The 17,100-nt window shown below is 38.8% G+C and overlaps 1 protein-coding gene across 2 annotated transcripts in view; it reads left to right on the forward strand.

Moving 5' to 3' along the window:
• The first annotated feature begins 14,192 nt into the window (after positions 1 to 14,192).
• Positions 14,193 to 17,100, forward strand: part of KCNK10 (potassium two pore domain channel subfamily K member 10) — a 70,959-nt gene continuing 68,051 nt past the window's right edge. Inside the window, exons 1-2 of one of the 2 annotated variants that reach the window (XM_085317656.1) lie at positions 14,193 to 14,306; positions 15,229 to 15,286. In XM_085317656.1, coding sequence (XP_085173782.1) covers positions 14,193 to 14,306; positions 15,229 to 15,286 — 172 coding nt within the window. Of the gene's footprint in view, positions 14,307 to 15,228; positions 15,291 to 17,100 lie in introns of those variants that run through there. The other variant, XM_085317655.1, reaches the window with a different exon arrangement.

The following is a 17,100-nucleotide window of genomic DNA, read 5'->3' on the forward strand; positions in this document are numbered from 1 at the left end:
CCTACCAAAACTCTCACTGCTGCTACTCAGCAGGCTGCTGCTAACTTRCAGCAGTCCCCAACTGGCACATTCAGACCATTAAGCTCACAATCCATTTTGCTCTGACTATTGAGAAAGAAAAAATGTTTCCCTGCAACACTGGAGGGCTGTATTTTCTAAATGTGTTTAAACAAGCTGCCTGAGCAGTTTTTTTTGCTACCTACTTATGAAATTCCTGTGTCAGGCAGTTGGAGTAGCTTTCACACCATTGGTGTGAGGAAGAAAAGACAAAACTGAAGTAACTATTGAAACAGGAGGGTTTTTAAAGCATACTTTTGCAGAAGGAGTGATAGGTTCTTTTCTGCCTCATGCTTGGCATGGTGCTGAGTGTTCTTTGGGTCACTTGGTCCTTAGAGTTACCTAACATCATGTGCGRTCTTGAAATAGAATTGTAATTTTCAAAATGCTATGAAAATTGCATATTCTGATGGGTCTGAAGACTCTTTCCTTTTCTGCATGGTAGCACATCCAGTTATTTTGTTATTGTTTGTGTGGCTGCTGTGATCAGAGATTTTTATAAAGCCTAGGGCTCCACTGGAAAAAATGAGGCAGAAACAATTAAGAGGAGATGGTCAATGCCTTAAAAACTGTGTGGTCTAACTTAATACTCTGTAATTCAGAGTGCAGTAAGGGAGCTAGCTTCAAGGAGGGAATGTGATAAAGAAGATTAGGATAATTATGGTAATATATAAGGACATAAGGTTTCCATGAACACAGTATTAAACTGCCATACTATTTTTTAACTTAGAAGAATATGTCTCCCCTGCAGTATGAATGAATACTAACAAAACCCTTTCAGGAAGCCGTTGTGCAGACATACTCTCTCTATATATTCTTTTTCTTCAGTTCTATAGGGATTCTTACAATGCATCTATCCTTGGGGCATAAGAATGCCTGTTTTTGAATGTGGCAAAGGAAAAAAACAACTATAAATTGTACAAGATATTCTCTGCTGTAATGTAAAATCTAATAGCCAAGGCGACTCAAGATCTGCTTATACTTATTCTTACACACTGTCATTTTCTGTTTATCTGCTGTTCCCATGAAAGTTTACAGATGGGAGGCTTGTACATGAAAAACCGTCCTTTATTAGTGCTAACTGCTGAGAGCTGTTCTGTTCTCATTACTTTACTTGAACTATTATGTATTAAAAGAGTGCAGACTGCGATTATTAATAGAATAATTGGGATTTTAAAGGGGAAAGCTATGTAAAGGGCAGATCTCAGTTGCCTAGACCATAAGGAATGTTTTATTCTCTAAGAGATGCACTTATTGTGTCACTTGGAAATGCTTACTCATAATAATTACTTAGTAAAGGGAAGAACACCTATTTTTTAATATTTCACTCAATAACAGAGAGTTAGGACTCAAATTAGACCCATATAAATGACACAACTTCACTAAACTCAGTGAACATATYCTGCTTAGGTCAAAATGGGTTGTCTGTGTCTCTCCAGCCTGTGGTAGGCAAACAGAAGAATGTCTATGTGGCATTTCCTGCGGCCCATCTACCACCTTTACATGGGCTCTCTGTGAACAGCCGGCTCATGTTTGCCTAGCAGTGTATTAATCCATGCACATGCTTGAACAAATGGGATCCTCTGTGCTCAGGAGAATCTCCTTTAGCTTCACCAAGGTCAAGAGGAGGAWTTCTCAAAGGCACCTTTAGAATTGCCTACAAAAGACAACAAAAATGTACTCTAATTTGCCACAGTGCTTTGATACATTTTCAGTGTCTGCATGGCTTTGTGCATGAGTGTGAAATACAATTTCAATAGAAATAGCCTGAAATTCCCAAGTGGAATATGTGAAATATATATACATATATATATATATATATATATATATATATAATCATATATATAAACACATATATACACACACACACACATATATAGTGTGTGTGTGCATATATATATATATATATATATACACACTTTTTTCATGTATTTTATGCATATATATATATAAAAGGTTTAAAAAGGTGCTGTATTGCATGTGTGTTTTCCATACAGGAAGATAAAGAACACAGACAGAGAAAATCTCTTGTAGGCCTTGCTTCATAAAGAATTTCTGTCACTTTAACCACTTGTAAAAATGTGTGAAAGAAAGTAATGGGCAAGAAAATGGCAGGAAGCAAAATGGAGAGTATGAAGTTTAACTCTTGCAGTGAATTTCTTTGAGAGTAATATGTTCTTCAGAATCATTTCATTAATAGTAAAGAAAAAAAAAGTYATAGGAAGAACTACATTAAGCACTTCTGTTACACAGTCTAGGATTTTCCTTCATCTAAAAGTTKTATTCCAAGGAAAACACCTGCTACTTACTAAATTTATATGTTGATWCTGACTTCATAAGACTTAAGGAATATTTAAGTTCAGTGGATTTAGACAGAACCTGAGTTTTACTGTTTTTAATTGGGTATGCAGACACTTTCTTCATATACATTTTTATTTTTTTTTGCCGTAAAAAGTTGTGTGCATCACAAAAGAAAGAGAGTTCAGCTTGATGAATTGTTCACAGACCCAAGAGTCAAGATGCCCTGGGACTGTTTATTGCTTCGTCAGTGACTTGTGTGATCTTGTGTATGCTGATTTGARGGGCTTAGTATGTTGCAGTCTAAATCACCTTAATGTGATTAATGGTTAGTAGTAAAAATGGAGACACTTAGTTAGTGCACTTGTCTGCATATTTGAGAAGGGTCTTTTTGTACTGTGTTCCTTATCAATAAAAATGGAAAAGGCATCTGTCCTTTGAATAAATGCTCAAACTACAGGTTGCATGATATGAATAAGTGCTAAGGACAGAATATTTGTCATTAATGTAATATCACTGAAACCAGTAGGAAAAGGCTGTTTCTTAATAYTGAACATCAGTATCTGTGGCTGTTTAAGGATACTGAGGTATAGCAATTCCACACAAGACTAGAAGGAGTTAAATTTACTCTCAGTAAGTGAAAATAAGAAAAATAGAACTAGCATAGAAAGAAATCTTTGTCCCATCAAGTTTCTTTAATGACAGGCAATGACATCACATGAATCCCTTCCATAAACTGCTCAAGCTCTGTCTTAAAAGTAGCATGTTTTTATTCTTGCAGCCCTATTTAAATGTTTGGTCAGGAATCCTCAAATGGCTAGAAACCTTTAAATTCATGATCAGTATGTACTCAGTTGTTGTGCCAGTATAAGACCCTATTCTGAATAAATCTTCATACTCTTCTATTTAATTCTTATAGGCTTCCCAGAAAACTACCCAACTAGTTTTTCTCTTCATCTATTCTAGTAAGATCTCTCCTAGAAATCTTTATCTGATTGATAAACACTTCCTTTTCCAAAACTCTCACATTGATGGCTCATAGCCATCCTACCTTCAAATGATATTCTTATATGTCTCATTATTTTTTCAAAATTTACTGTGAAAGTATCAAAACTTTTCCAAGACTGGTCTTTTAGGGGCAAAATCCAGTAATCTCTCTTCAATCCTTGTAATTTACCTATCAAGAAAAGCTGTTGTGTTTCTCTTTTAGTTAGATGTGTCTCCCCCCACAGTTCTTGTATTCATTTTCATCTTCTGCACCTTAAATAATGACTTCTTGTAAGACATTATGTCAAACACTTTGCTGAAACATAGGTAGATTAGACCCTCTGTATTAAATGTGTTTAAGAAATTAGTTATAAGAAAAAGGTATTGAGGTAGTGTGATACAACCTATTGTTGATTAAAAAAAAACTAAAGTATTTTATTTCACTTTCTATTTACTTCCATGCTTTTGATTTGGTTTCCATTAAAGTGTATTCTAGCTCCTTGAAAAGTATTGAGGTCAAACTAGTGGGCCTTTCACTGCCTGGATTATTTTCTCCTCCTTTTTAGGATACAAATACCATGTTCACAATTTTCTAGTCATTTGGTACAACCTTGGGCTTGGCTTGGTATCTTACTTATGGCTAGCCATGTTGTTCCTGTCCCCCATGCTATTCTTTTTCCCTTCTTTCAGCTTTCTCAGACTCTAGAATGATTCTTGGAGAAGCTTCATATTGCCCAAGGTCTTTCTGTCTGAGCCATGACAACTGATGTCCTTATCTTCTATCTATAAAGAGCTGAAACACTTGGTAACTATAAAGCAACATGCTCCTCAGTAAGTACCCAGAAAACTCTATATTTATACCATGAGTTATGGGGAGAGAATTGTTATGCACTTTGCTGAAGTTGAAGCTGTAGCAATTTGATTCTCAGTGATGTTTGATAGTCGTATCTCGTAAGTCTAAGGATTGAGGAGATAGCAATTTTAGGCATGTAAGTTACTTAATAAATTAAAGCTTAATGCAAGCTCAAAATGACTTCAGTTGGTTTGKATTTCACAATGTTAACAGTTTTTAGAGGGAAAAAATATCTGTGGAAGGAAGTGACATATAAAACAAAYGACTTATATTCAAAACAGAGTGGAAGTGAGGACAAGACTCCCTTTTAGACCTTTGTCTTCAGMTCTGCAGATGTGGAGATATATTTTCTTTGTTACTGTAGAACTAGCTGAAGAAAAACTGGTTATTTTAGTATAGTTCAGACAATAGCACAAATCTTTCATTTACGAAACAGAAAAGGGGGTGGGAGTAGCTGAGCCATGTCAAGCCTGCTGTTTTATCTTTGCAAGAAAAATGATTGCAATTTCATTTGCTGAAAATAGAGCTAGACTGCATTCATTTTTTTGGCCCCTGGTAATCTTCTTTTCATTTGACGATTTCAGTGAGCTGTTTTAGATCTTTGTGGATTCTGAGTATTATTTGTAGGGAGCTCATGCTATTGTGTTGTGGCTGCTGCAGTGTCACTGATCTGAAAATTTCTTTCTCCAAAGTAATGAAACATATAGCTGCATAGGTTTACATTCAGCTGGAAAACAGAGTCAGTTCCCATGACAGCCTCTTCAGCTCTAAAGATGCTATAGTCTGTCAGACCGTTGTGTATCCAATGTTTGCAACAGYTGGATTTCCTCCTCCTACTATATGTGAATCAGAAAAGAATGCTAACAAAAGGAAGTTGAGTGCCTTGTATTACTAACCCCTAATTAATGAATAATGAATGTGATGGCTGCGGATAAAATAGGCCAAAAATAGATCCTTAGTTTAGTGACATGATTTGTAAAGCCAAAGTTAAATATTATCTATTCTGGAAAGTTTCATGACAAACAGCCGTAATCCTAGAGAATTATCATGCACAAAGCACCTATTCACTCTATCTCAAAATTTGTTATTTTGTAAACCCATATTTGTAAAATCAAAAGAAAAAAATCTTATTTAAATATACATCCAAAATCTGAGTGAAATAGAACAAAACCATGTCCTAGCTGCCATGAAGTTATCATGACTCTGAAGCAGGCAAAACATGCTCAAGAGTCAAACACCAAATGTCACCTCATTTGTTTTAGTGTGCTACAGCTTAAGTACTGATACCRGTTCTTCAGTGAGAGTGTCCTATGAAAACTGAGGAAATAATAGGATTCCAGCTTTTCCATAGTTTGCCTTGAATATATGTCTTTATGAAGTTATGAGAGAAACAAAATGCTTTACTATGTGATAAAGCATAGAAAATAATGCAAAAAAGTTTTCTTTGTAATTAAATAAAGTTACAGTTGATCCTTAATGAATATGTCTGTGTTTCATCCAGGTTTGACCACTACTCTTCAAGAAAGATGGAATAAAGATTGAAAAGACAAAAAGAATTATGGGAATGAGAAAAACGAAGTTGACATATAGGGATAAATTGGCAGGTATAGATTTCTGTGATTAGACAAAATGAAAAACTAAAGAGTTTTATGATTTATTCGTTTTGGACTGTCACAGTATCAAGAATGAGATATCAGATGTAATTAAAGGATGATGTTATATTGCCAGAAAGTAATAGGAAATACTGCTTTATAATCCAAATAGCCAGCTTATATAATTTATTGATCTTTGTGGTAACTGAGAGGAAGAGTGGTTTTATGCACAGAAAATTTTGTATGGAATGAACTTCTAAATAAGAGATGTATATTTACAAAGTAAAATGGTAGTAACAGATATATACATCTTGATTCTTAGGTTATTTTTTTAACAAAAATATTGTTCAGTATAACAGACTGGGATCTTACATCATAAAAGTATCCTCTTTTTGTGACTAAATGGTTGGGTTTTGGAAAATCTCATTTTTATGTTTCACTCTGATCAAAATTCTCATGAAATTAGATGAGATGCTAGATCACAAATTACCTCATCTGTAAATGGRCATAATAATATTTATTCTAAAAGGTTTCCATGATTCACTTTTCCTAGTGGAGTGTTTTCAGATATTCAGCTGGAAGATGCTGAAGAAAATATAATTAGCCTTATATTGTTAGGATTGTATTTCTCCTTGAAATATCAAGTACAGGCATTGGCAAAGGCAATTTATTGATCTATCTAGCACAGACCTATAATGGCAAACTTCCACTCCTGTTTGTATATTTAGAGGCATCTAATGTTAGTAGAGTCAAATTTCTGTCAACRTTTTTATAATGATAGCTGGTTGGARTTCTAACTTGGCATTCAGAAACTTGCACTGTAAATACCTTAGGGAACCTAAGCTATAGTCTTTTATAACTATGGATCAGGACTAATTGTTGGTCAGTTGGAGATAATTTAAATGAGCATCTTTTTCTTAGAATGAATATACAGCACTGTCTGAAAACTCAAGGTATCTTCAGCTGGATGTGGAAAATAACTTGCCACTTGAAAGTTTTGGTTCACAGTTGCTATAAAAAAAGAGTCACTGCTCCCTAATACTCCTTAGTGCTTCGAAGAAGTGTTCTAAATGAAGAGGAGGTGCTTCCCTTAATGGACAGCCTTGTGAAACCATTTCTTTGTAACAAAAAAAAAAAAAAAAAGGTAGAGTGTTTATGAGCTGTACATGCATTTTGTAGTACTAGTAATTTTGATCTGACCATTTAACAAATATGTTACGTCTCTGTGAACTRGAGATTAGCTGCGTCCCATTATTTTGTGTAGTTAAGAAGCAGTCTAAAACTACTAAGCAGGATCTTTATAGACAAGTATAATGTGAAAATGTAAATAATAATAGCAGTTTATATTGTGCCTTTCAAAGAAAAGAGTCCAAGACTTCTATATATYATGTATAGAAATAACTGCACCCATTTTAGAGAAGTAAGGATACATTCCTGAATTACTTAATAAAAGGCTCAAAGAATGTGTGCATTCAAAATGTAAATGTGTAAAGGAAGCTGCTTGTGGAGAACTTGCTACCATTAGCRTAGAAAGTTTATGCAGATTACATTTCTCCATTCTTCAGCATAAAGGTATGATATGTCAGTACAATATCCTTACACAGTCCTCAGTACAGTGTCCAAAAACTCACATAGCCTGTTCATTGCCTTTATATTCCCAGACTACAGATAGTCCAGAAGCTTGCTGTAATGATATACTGTGGCACATTTCTTATCATAGGTAGCAGAATGAAATGCATGTCATCTGTTGGCTTGTAAGCTGTAGCTGATCAGTTAACTATGAGAAGCCACAGCCTATCAACCAACAGTGAGTGTCTCACTTTACTGAGAGTATGGCATGTGTGAATAACATGGCAGTCTCTTTTCATGTTATATCTAAATTGTGTTAATTCCACTATTATCTTTTCCCACCAAATACTCTGAAACAGTTAATGAAATGAAGAACGTGGTCACCAACGTACTTGTAAATGGTGACATTATATACTAGAATGAATCTAGTCTACTCAGTGCTTTTTCTACCAAGTCCATTAGACTCCACTCATGAGTTTGTATTTATATTTTTATTCATGACTATATATATATGAGTGTGTATGATTTGTGCAAAAACTCAGATGGAGATGTACCTACTGTTGGGCTATGCATCTTCAGAAATGCAAGAATGTATTTTCTTCCTTGCTAATATATTTTGTCATGAGCTAAATTTTCTGGCTTATTGTTATAGTGTCTGGCACATTGGTCCTCTAATTAATATTAATAATTTCTAATTTACACTCGGAACATTGCCCCCACAGTTTCCTRCATCAAAATAATAATTTATTGATTTGATTTTGCTTGAAACATTATCCTATTTCAAAGTCATTTCCCCCTGAGAGATCCAGCACTGAAGGTGCCAGTGGCATGCAAGTATAGAGACSTAGGCAATTCAAAGTGTTAGCCTTTCAAACAATGGCTAAGCTACTGAGTGTGAAAGTTTGGCTTCTGACAGACTGGAAAAATGCATATCCTGGGCCACAAAGGTGAGGGAAGGTGGGGGAAAACACTTGGAGTGAAACTGAGTAGGAAGCCTCATTTCATTCCTTACACCACAGCTCCATACCAAATACCATTGCTTTCATATTTTGGAAAGTGCTACTTACTATGCATGGGACATGTGGAAAATTTGTTCCCTAATTTAGAAAGTAGTAAAGCTCTTCTGAGTACTAGAAAAGTGATGATGATTAATGCAAGAGTTGTAGTCAGCCCTTTAAATGCTCAGTATAGCTTCTTTCTTCCCCTGCTATTCAGAGYAGAAAAGAAATAAGCATGACTGAAAGCTACAGGAGGACTGGTCAAAGTGAATAGTGTCTGCACAGACTGTTTCTCATACTTTAACTCTTCTATAGTTGCATTAATCCTCAGATTTAATAGGCTGCTTAGGCTATATACTGTGTGGAAAAGCACTGAAAAGAACAGCTGCAGTCAGTGGCATGCTTGATTCTAAGAAATGATGGCAGTTTTCAGTAAAATGGGTGGTGAGACAGTACTCTGAGACCAGCATTATCCACTTTGCTGTATATGCCCCCTRCCCCACAGGCTGATAAAATTGCTGTCGTGTCTGCTGGAAGCAAGATCAGGGAGAATATAGGATATGCATTTTCACATGTAGCTTGATTAGTCCTACTGGTCCTGTGGATTAGTAGGACATAGTCAGGCTAAACAGCAATAAGGAAAATAATCTGAAGTCTTGCCCAGGATCCCTGCATAGTTCTAAGTACAAAGTTTAGTAAATATATTCCTTATATCTGAAGGCATTGAAACCACAAGCATTCATGTCAAGGCCATCTATGCTCCAATCCCTCATTCATATAATCGTTTGATTTCTCCCATTCCCTTTTTACCTCAGTCAGTACCTCGGTTGCCCGTAATTCTGTCAGTATGTTCCTCATATCTACTGTCTCTCATTTTCCCTGTCCAGATATTTTGTGTGCTACTCTTCCCCCGTGCCTGCTGCTTTATTATTTTACAAAGTCTGGATATCATATACAGCATTGCCTTGACAGACCAAACTCATAAGAGACAGGGCCTGAGCACATGAGACCAGGAAGCTCATGGCCCAAGAAGGCTCAMACCCCCATAGTTTCTTGCATCACATATTTCTCTCATACAATCAACCTCTCAAAAGCTCCCATTGTATCTGCTTAGAYCCTTTGGTTTCAGTTAGGTTTGTAAACATATTTATATACATAAATGAATATAGTTTGTATATTTGTAATGTCTCTGCAGCTAAATCTTTTAGGATAACAGTATTTCAAACCCACTGAGGATGACAGGCAAACCTAGTGTGATGTTACATTTGAACAGAGAGCCGTGAGGAGAGAAAACTCACCAGGCCTCCCTACTCCGCCTTGGACTCTAGCTGGAGGCTCTCRGGGAGCTTTCGACTGTCCAGGGTCCTGAAAGCCTCCAACTGCCTGGTCTGCCTTCTGCGTGTGCCCCTCCTTGACTCTCAGAGTAGTGTGAATGTCAAAGAAACATAGGTATCTCTGAAAGCCAACCCCAAATTTCCTGTTTAATAAAGAGGACAGTTATCAATCTGCTCAGGTAGAGCATCATATATCTATCTCCTAAGAAATCTCAAGAAAATGACACGAGAGAAGAGAACAGCACTGCTATAAAATGAATTTGGTGGCTTGTTTTTATTAAATAGGCTTGCTATTTTCGTCAGATATCAGCCTTTGATCTTATGAGGATTCTTCAGAGACAACATGGAAACACTAAGGGCCAGACCATAATTCTCCTGTGACTATGATTCAGGAGTAATTGTACTGAAGTCAAATTAAACTGATGTGAAACAGATGTAAGTGGGTTCAGGCAGAGACTCAATACTGTGCAGCTTGAGTTACTATACCCTTTGACAGGACAGATCTTTTACTGAAAAAATACTATTACTAATATATTTATACTAATAATATGCATATACATTATGTTTTCAGACAGATTTTAAAATGTGAGGTATCTACTCCACTGGAGTCCCTACTGGCCATACAAAGGGAGTGGATTAATATGACAATTGTCTAAAAGCTTGAGTCTGTCTAAGGAAGAATGGTTACCAGGAAAGAACTGAGAATGAAGAAGGTGATTACAGGCTATGAACCAGGTATCCATTCTCCAATACTGGCATTTAGGGAAGGGTCAGTTATAGTGGGGCTGGGAATATGAATAATATGTTAGGATATGAAAGGCAGGATCTACCATGTATTCTGTGTAGTGTTGCTGGGCAAAGATCCTGAAGATAGGCTGCTGTAACTCAAACAGATCAGATCTGAAAAGATACTACCTTGGAAATGGCTGTTACTGAGGTGTATTCTCACTGATTTCATTGAAACTGTTTCTGGCAATAAGAACTATTTACTGTTCTCTAGATTCATCCCTGAACGAGTGAGGACCCAGCTTTGCATATTAAGACTTAGCAACTGCTAAGGAACTTCATACTGTAGAATAATTAATAAAAATAGTRTGTTGTTTTTTCTTACATAGTAGTCCTGATTCATAGTTGACATCTTGATTCCTAGTTATAGTATGGTTTCTGAAAACCATGCTGGCAAAGTTAAAAGTTTTTCAGGTTAGCCTAGACAGAAAGCTTCCTAGAGAATAAAGAATTATAAAAGGATTCTGCACTGGATCCTTTCCAAATTCATTGTACTGAAGGATGGGTCAATAAAGTATAAAAACAGAATGCAGTTCCTCTGGCTGTCCTGGTCTGAGTGTAAATAAGAGCAGTCCTGTGGCAATAAGCTGAATAAAGAATAATCTTCAAATCAGAACTATTAGTTTTCAGAGAACCCTATATTCAACTATATACTGAATGGTTATATTCATGAATATTGCAAAATGATGACACAGAGATTGTCACAGGTGTCTGTCTAACCAAGTCTCATCTCTTTGGTGCACCCAAGAAATGGAACATGCAAATTTCAGGTGATTTCTGTGTACTGTTAATACATTTTTCCATTCCTGCTCACTGGATTTGAGTAGGTGTAAGCTCTGTTTATTCACTTGCTTGGTTGTGGTTTTCTGTGAGTTACATCAAAACAGCTTCTAAATCACTCGTGCCATGTTACTAATGAACAGTAGAAGGGCACTTACCAAATTTATTCTTCTGTCGGTGAAACTGCTTGTAAATAAAAAACCTCTTGTCTACTATGTTGTGATGGTCACAGGCCCARTTCTGTAAGGCACTGATTCTCAACTAACACCAACAATAAGGACACTCAATTTGATCAATAAGCCATAAATGAAAAAAAAATTTAGGTAAATCAGTTTGATAAATTACCAATATGAAGTCGAATTCTAAAAATTCTCATGCAAATAGTAAAGTAGATTGATCCTGCTATATTTATGTCTGTTCTTGGTGGTCTCTCATTTAAATATTAAACAATACTGAATCCACTTAGCTTATAAAAGTTGACAGAATAACAGCTTGAAACACTATAGCTTAAAGGCACCTCYGTATCTCCCCAGCTCCCTATCATGAGAATTCCACATCACTGAGGGGTGAAAGGCCTTTTATTTGCATAAGATAATAGTTASGTTTCTATGCAACAGCTGTGCTGTCTGTGAAAGATGCACTCATTGTGCCAAATTCATCTCTGGAGTAGCCCCATTGATTTTAAATGAGTTACTTTGGGAATAAATTGGCCCATTGGATAACTGGATAACAGGGAAACAGCAAGTCCGAGGCATTGAAATAATTAAGCAAGATTTCTGTGATCATAACATGCTAAAAAACTGCAAAACAATTATATGATATTATAAGTTTCTGTACCTTCTTAAAAGAGCATGAAAGAGCATACCATTCTCATTTGCCACAAGATTTTAAAACCATACAACTGGAGCCAAGGTAAATGTTTGTTTGGAGCTTACAGGTACTTTTGGGGAATGTGGGAACATTTAATAAGATGCAAGAGACAGGACTATGATACTGTGTCATTGAACAATTAACTTGTGTTTTTGTGATACTGCAAGTCAAACAAATACAAGATATCTCTCTGTGGTCAGTTTAATAATAAAAGATTCATATGACCACATGAAAATTCTTCTTCTTTAAACAATAATGATCAGGATCTGTTTTTTACAAAGGCTTGATAATGAACTACCTGAAGAGTTCACCTCTAGGGTATATATTTATTTGCTGCTTATGTTAGCAGGAATTAATTGCTGTTGGCCTGTTTGAGTTTGGTGATCTCAGGTGAGTTCCTGGTGGACAGATGTCTGCAGCACGAAACTCACCTCATCAGTTGCTGGTTGTCACCATGATTGATTGATATATGACTATATGTTGTTTTTTTCTCAGTAAAGTTCAAGGAGGAAATGGAAACTGTTTTGAATGCTGAGAAAAAGTTATATACATACATATATACATATATATATATATATATATATATAATGTAGGTAGTGCTTTATTAATGTATATTTGACAAATGACCTTTTCCAGATTGAGAAGTCTTTTTTTAAAAGTCTTTGGTTACTAGAATAATGAAAAGATCATGATTCAAGCAATCATATAGCACAATTAGCAGTATTTACTCTTAATTTTGTTTCCATTCAGTYTGCAGAAGTAACGTCAGCAGGAATCCCAACGCCTCTTCAGAATGCATCATAGTTTGCTTGCAAAGGAAATACCGTGTGCTCCTGGTGTCATCACTGCAATCATCTCAAATTCAAGTATGACTGAGCAGGCTCATTATCATTCTCTCCATGTCTTTCCTTACAGCAGCCTCTCCCGCCTCCTTCTGTACAGCACAAAACAAGAGCCACAGGGGTGCTTGGATTAAGGAGAGACACCCGGCACCTCCCCCCAAGAAAACTTGCTGCACTACTTCCTACTAGTTACTTCCAACTATATTATTGCACACCATCAACATATCAAAGTGGAACCACTAATATTGATTTGCCCGTCCTGCTTAGGGTGAACAAAGCCTGGGGACAAGCATGGATCTATACATTTATTTAGCTCCTGAAATGTGGATATGAAAACAGTGTGCTAACCTCTGCAGTAAGAGTTTTCTGAGGAGAGCCACAACACTTTAGACTACATTTTTTTTTTTCCACCAGGGCAGATTTCACCCTTTCTCACGGTTAACTAACATCCAAGCAACAGATGGGAAAGGAAGACAGACAGAGAGAGAAACTGGGCAAAAATAGATATGGGCAAAAGAAGGGGAAAATTTGGCGTAGGGATTAAGTTTAGATTACAACCATGTTTCCTAAAAATTCAGAAGGTCCTGGACTCAGGGCTGATTCTGATATGGGTCACTGACACATGACCCATGTGGATTTTGGGGTCTCTCCCTGAAACTATACCCTGTAAATTTTCCCCTTCACGCAGTGAGTTCATCTCCATTGTGAAAGAGAGGAGGCAGGACAGGGTTAACCTCACACACACTTCCTTTCGGTCCCCTGAGGGGCTGGGGTTTTGTTTCAGACATAGACTGGTAGCAGCCAGTTTTGGACTCGAGGGAGGAAAGCACAATCACCTGGAGCAGGAGGGAGAGGAGGAAGAATGCAGACTGGGCAAACAGCAAGTGTCTGATAATGGCCAAAGGTAGAAGCCAAGTGTCCTCCATTTCTCCCACCCACCTGAGAGCTTAGGAAGGCACGGAGACTCCTTGAGCCTCCCTCCTAGCCCTCCTGCCCCTTCCCCCCAGGTGGACCACATCTCTCAGCTATGGCTGGGTTTGCCTTGAYGCCAGGAGGCTATCCTTAAACCGGTGTGGAGAGGAGCACGGAGAGAAAAGGGACAGGAATCTTGCTTGCAGGGTGCCCRATCTCAGGACCACCGGCTGGGCTGCTACCCCACACCGTGCCTGGGCTTTGAGGATCCATCTGCCCTTCCTTCCCCTCCCCCTGTGCTGCAGAGACTCTGGATGCTGCTGTGCTCCTGCCATGTGCTGCTGCTGCTGCTAGTAGCTAGTCGAGCGTGTCTCCGGCTGCAAACTCCGCCAAACAAGCCTGCATCCTCCTCCAGGGAAGGATACCCAGCAAGTACCGGTGGGAGTCTCCCCACCCCTCCCTTCCCCTCCTCTTCTCTCCCTAGAGCACCCTGCGAGCTCCTCTTACAAAGGGACTCGCAGCCTCTTCCCCTACCTTCCTCTCCCCACCCCCTTTTTAAGCCAGTGCAGAGAGGGGTTCAGTGAATTCCCTCCAAAGCTATAGGGTGGCTCCCTCCTTCTCCTCCTCCTCCTCCTCCTCCTTCTCCGGCTCTCCTTGCTAGCCTGGCTGCTGCTGCGTTCAGCCAGGGTGCTCGCCCAGCCTCTCCCCAGCCATGCCGCTGCGGCTCACCCCGGATGGCTGACTTTTGTTACCCCTGTAGTGCCCGGGGCTGAGCTGAGGTGGGCTCATTTTTGGGGTGGATGAGGCTGGAGAGTGCGTGTGTTTGTGGGAGGTGTCTGTTGGTCGGGGGCGGCGGGGCTGGCTGGCTCCCTCGACCCTTTGCAAGCCTGCAGGCTCACCAGTCTGGGTGCCCCCTCAGGTGGACACAGCCAGAGGTACTGGGCTGCAGTGGGGACCCCCCCACCTGACATCTGCAGGTGGACTGGGGGAGCCAGCTGCTGGGAACCTTCCCGAGAGCCAGCGGTGTCGTGGACCTGCTGCCCATCTCCAGCTGCCCTGTCCCTGTTTCCCCCGACCCTCTTTGGTGCTCACTTCATCTCTTCACCTCTCTCTGCTGGGGTGCCCGCACCCCTCCTCACCTCACCAGTACAAAACCCTCCACTCCCCTCCCCTTTTCTCCCCTCCCCACCTTCCTTGATTTATTTGTGTATTTCTTTCCTTGGCAACCACCAGTTCCCCTCAGTCAAACAGCGCAGGCTCCCTATAATTTGAAATTAATTTGTTTGACTGCAGCATTGAGACAGGAAGGTTGGGAATTTATTTATTTTTTTTCCCTCCCTATGCAAAAAGGAAGCGATGAAATTTCCAATCGAGACTCCAAGAAAACAGGTGAACTGGGATCCTCAAGGTTGGTGATTCTCTATTACTATTATTACTATAATAATAACAATATTATTATTCCTTTTGCCTAGTGACTCGTAGGAGACTATTTGACTCCAGCTGGGAGGAGACGTTGGATGCTCSTCTGCTTCCCGTGTGCACTGCCCAGTCTTTCTTGCTCAGTCCTAGCAGTGCATTAGAAAATGCTCCTCAGATGTGGGGTTGGGTGGGTGCCTAGGTAAAACCTGTTTTAGATGCAAGTTTTATAGTTCTATATTTGATGTTTCTCTTCCTCCCCTCCCCCTTTTTTTAATATTTCCATGTCAAACTTGCCTGGGATGGCTGTGATCTCTGGCTCAGAGCATTGTTTGTTTTATCTGTGGCTCCTTTGTTGTTTCTAGTGATCATTGTCTCTGCTAAATGGGTGGTATAGGAGTGGACACAGATGTGACTGCTTGCTCAGGGCTTCTTGATGGCAAATGTCTTTTGGCAAGCAACTGGAGCAAAATACTGCTGCAATATAACCTGTAGTGTGGGCAATACAAAAGATACATTAAATAATGGAGCCCAAAGGGACCTTTAGACTTTTTACTCCGTCCTGWTAACAATTGATCAGCCCAAGTGGGTAGTTTGATTAACTCCATAGTTAGATTTGGAGTCTGTCCTGGGGAGTGTGTTTGTGTGATGGTGGAAGGAGATTTACGCCAGTGCAGTGGTTTTCAGTAAAATGATCCAAGTTGTGTTTTAAAATAAACCATAATAAAATACTCTCCTTTTCTGGCAATGGGAGGAGGTTCATATGCAACCTACAGAAATGACTTAGTCCTCCCCTCCTCCCCACGGCAATTTTTATACTAGTGTGTCATATTTCTGTGCATCAGTACAAGAGCAGAACAAGTTGAAGCCATATGCTCAGGTTTGCAGCAGAAGTGCTGGCAGCCAGTTGCTGTTCAGCAGTGATTATAGGAAGTATGAAGTGATAGCATGGGTTTTGATTATTCATTTTTGTTCCGCAGGTTTGGTTATAGTGGTCAGTTTGTCATCCACCCTGCCCTGATACGTACAAAATGAGATATTGCAAACAGTTTCTTCTGGTGTAGAAGGGATACAGCAGGATAGACATTGTTCTGCTGAACGGATCTGATGTGGTATTTGAAGAGTATACACAATTAAGCTTTAGTTTAAGCCTTACTACATTTTTAATTAGGTGGAGGTTGAAATCCACAATGTAAGCATCCTCCACCCTCTGCTTCACAATGAACACATGGGCAGTGGCGCTATTAGAGATTTGATGATTTTAGTAACTATTCTATTCTTTTGGTCAAAATTCTGCATGGTGAAAATTTGCTCTTCCCAGGTGCTTTTGTGAATTTGTGTTTGCTGTTGCTTCATTCTACTTCATTTTATATATTGCAAAATGCCTTTTTTCTGCAAAAAAGCCATTTTCTCTTTCCCTTCTGCTGCCTATACTGATAGCATTCTGTATATAGCTCTTATGCTTGGCAATCAGCTTTAAAGTATATGGATCAAACAGGTGGTTAGTCACAATCTACTAATGTGTCCAAAACTCCAGTGTACTGAAACAGGTAAAACACCTCAAACCCAGCAGGTTTCCTCTCTGCTGAGATAAATCCTTGCTAAGAACTGCAGAATCCTACCTGTTATTTCCCCTCAGTGTGTTGACTTCATTAGCTGGGCAACAAAGGTGCTAATGTATAGCCAGGAAGGAAGCAAAAAATGCCGACTTCTAATTCTCTGAGGGACTCAGGAAATAGATAAAAATCAGTGGCATGGACAAGGCAAATTGGTAAGGAAAAGTTGTCTAGGGTCTAGTCCTTTAAT

The sequence above is a fragment of the Rhea americana genome, unplaced genomic scaffold, assembly GCF_003343005.1.
Source record: "Rhea americana isolate MKP2758 unplaced genomic scaffold, rheAme1 scaffold_5, whole genome shotgun sequence".
NCBI lineage: Eukaryota > Metazoa > Chordata > Aves > Rheiformes > Rheidae > Rhea > Rhea americana.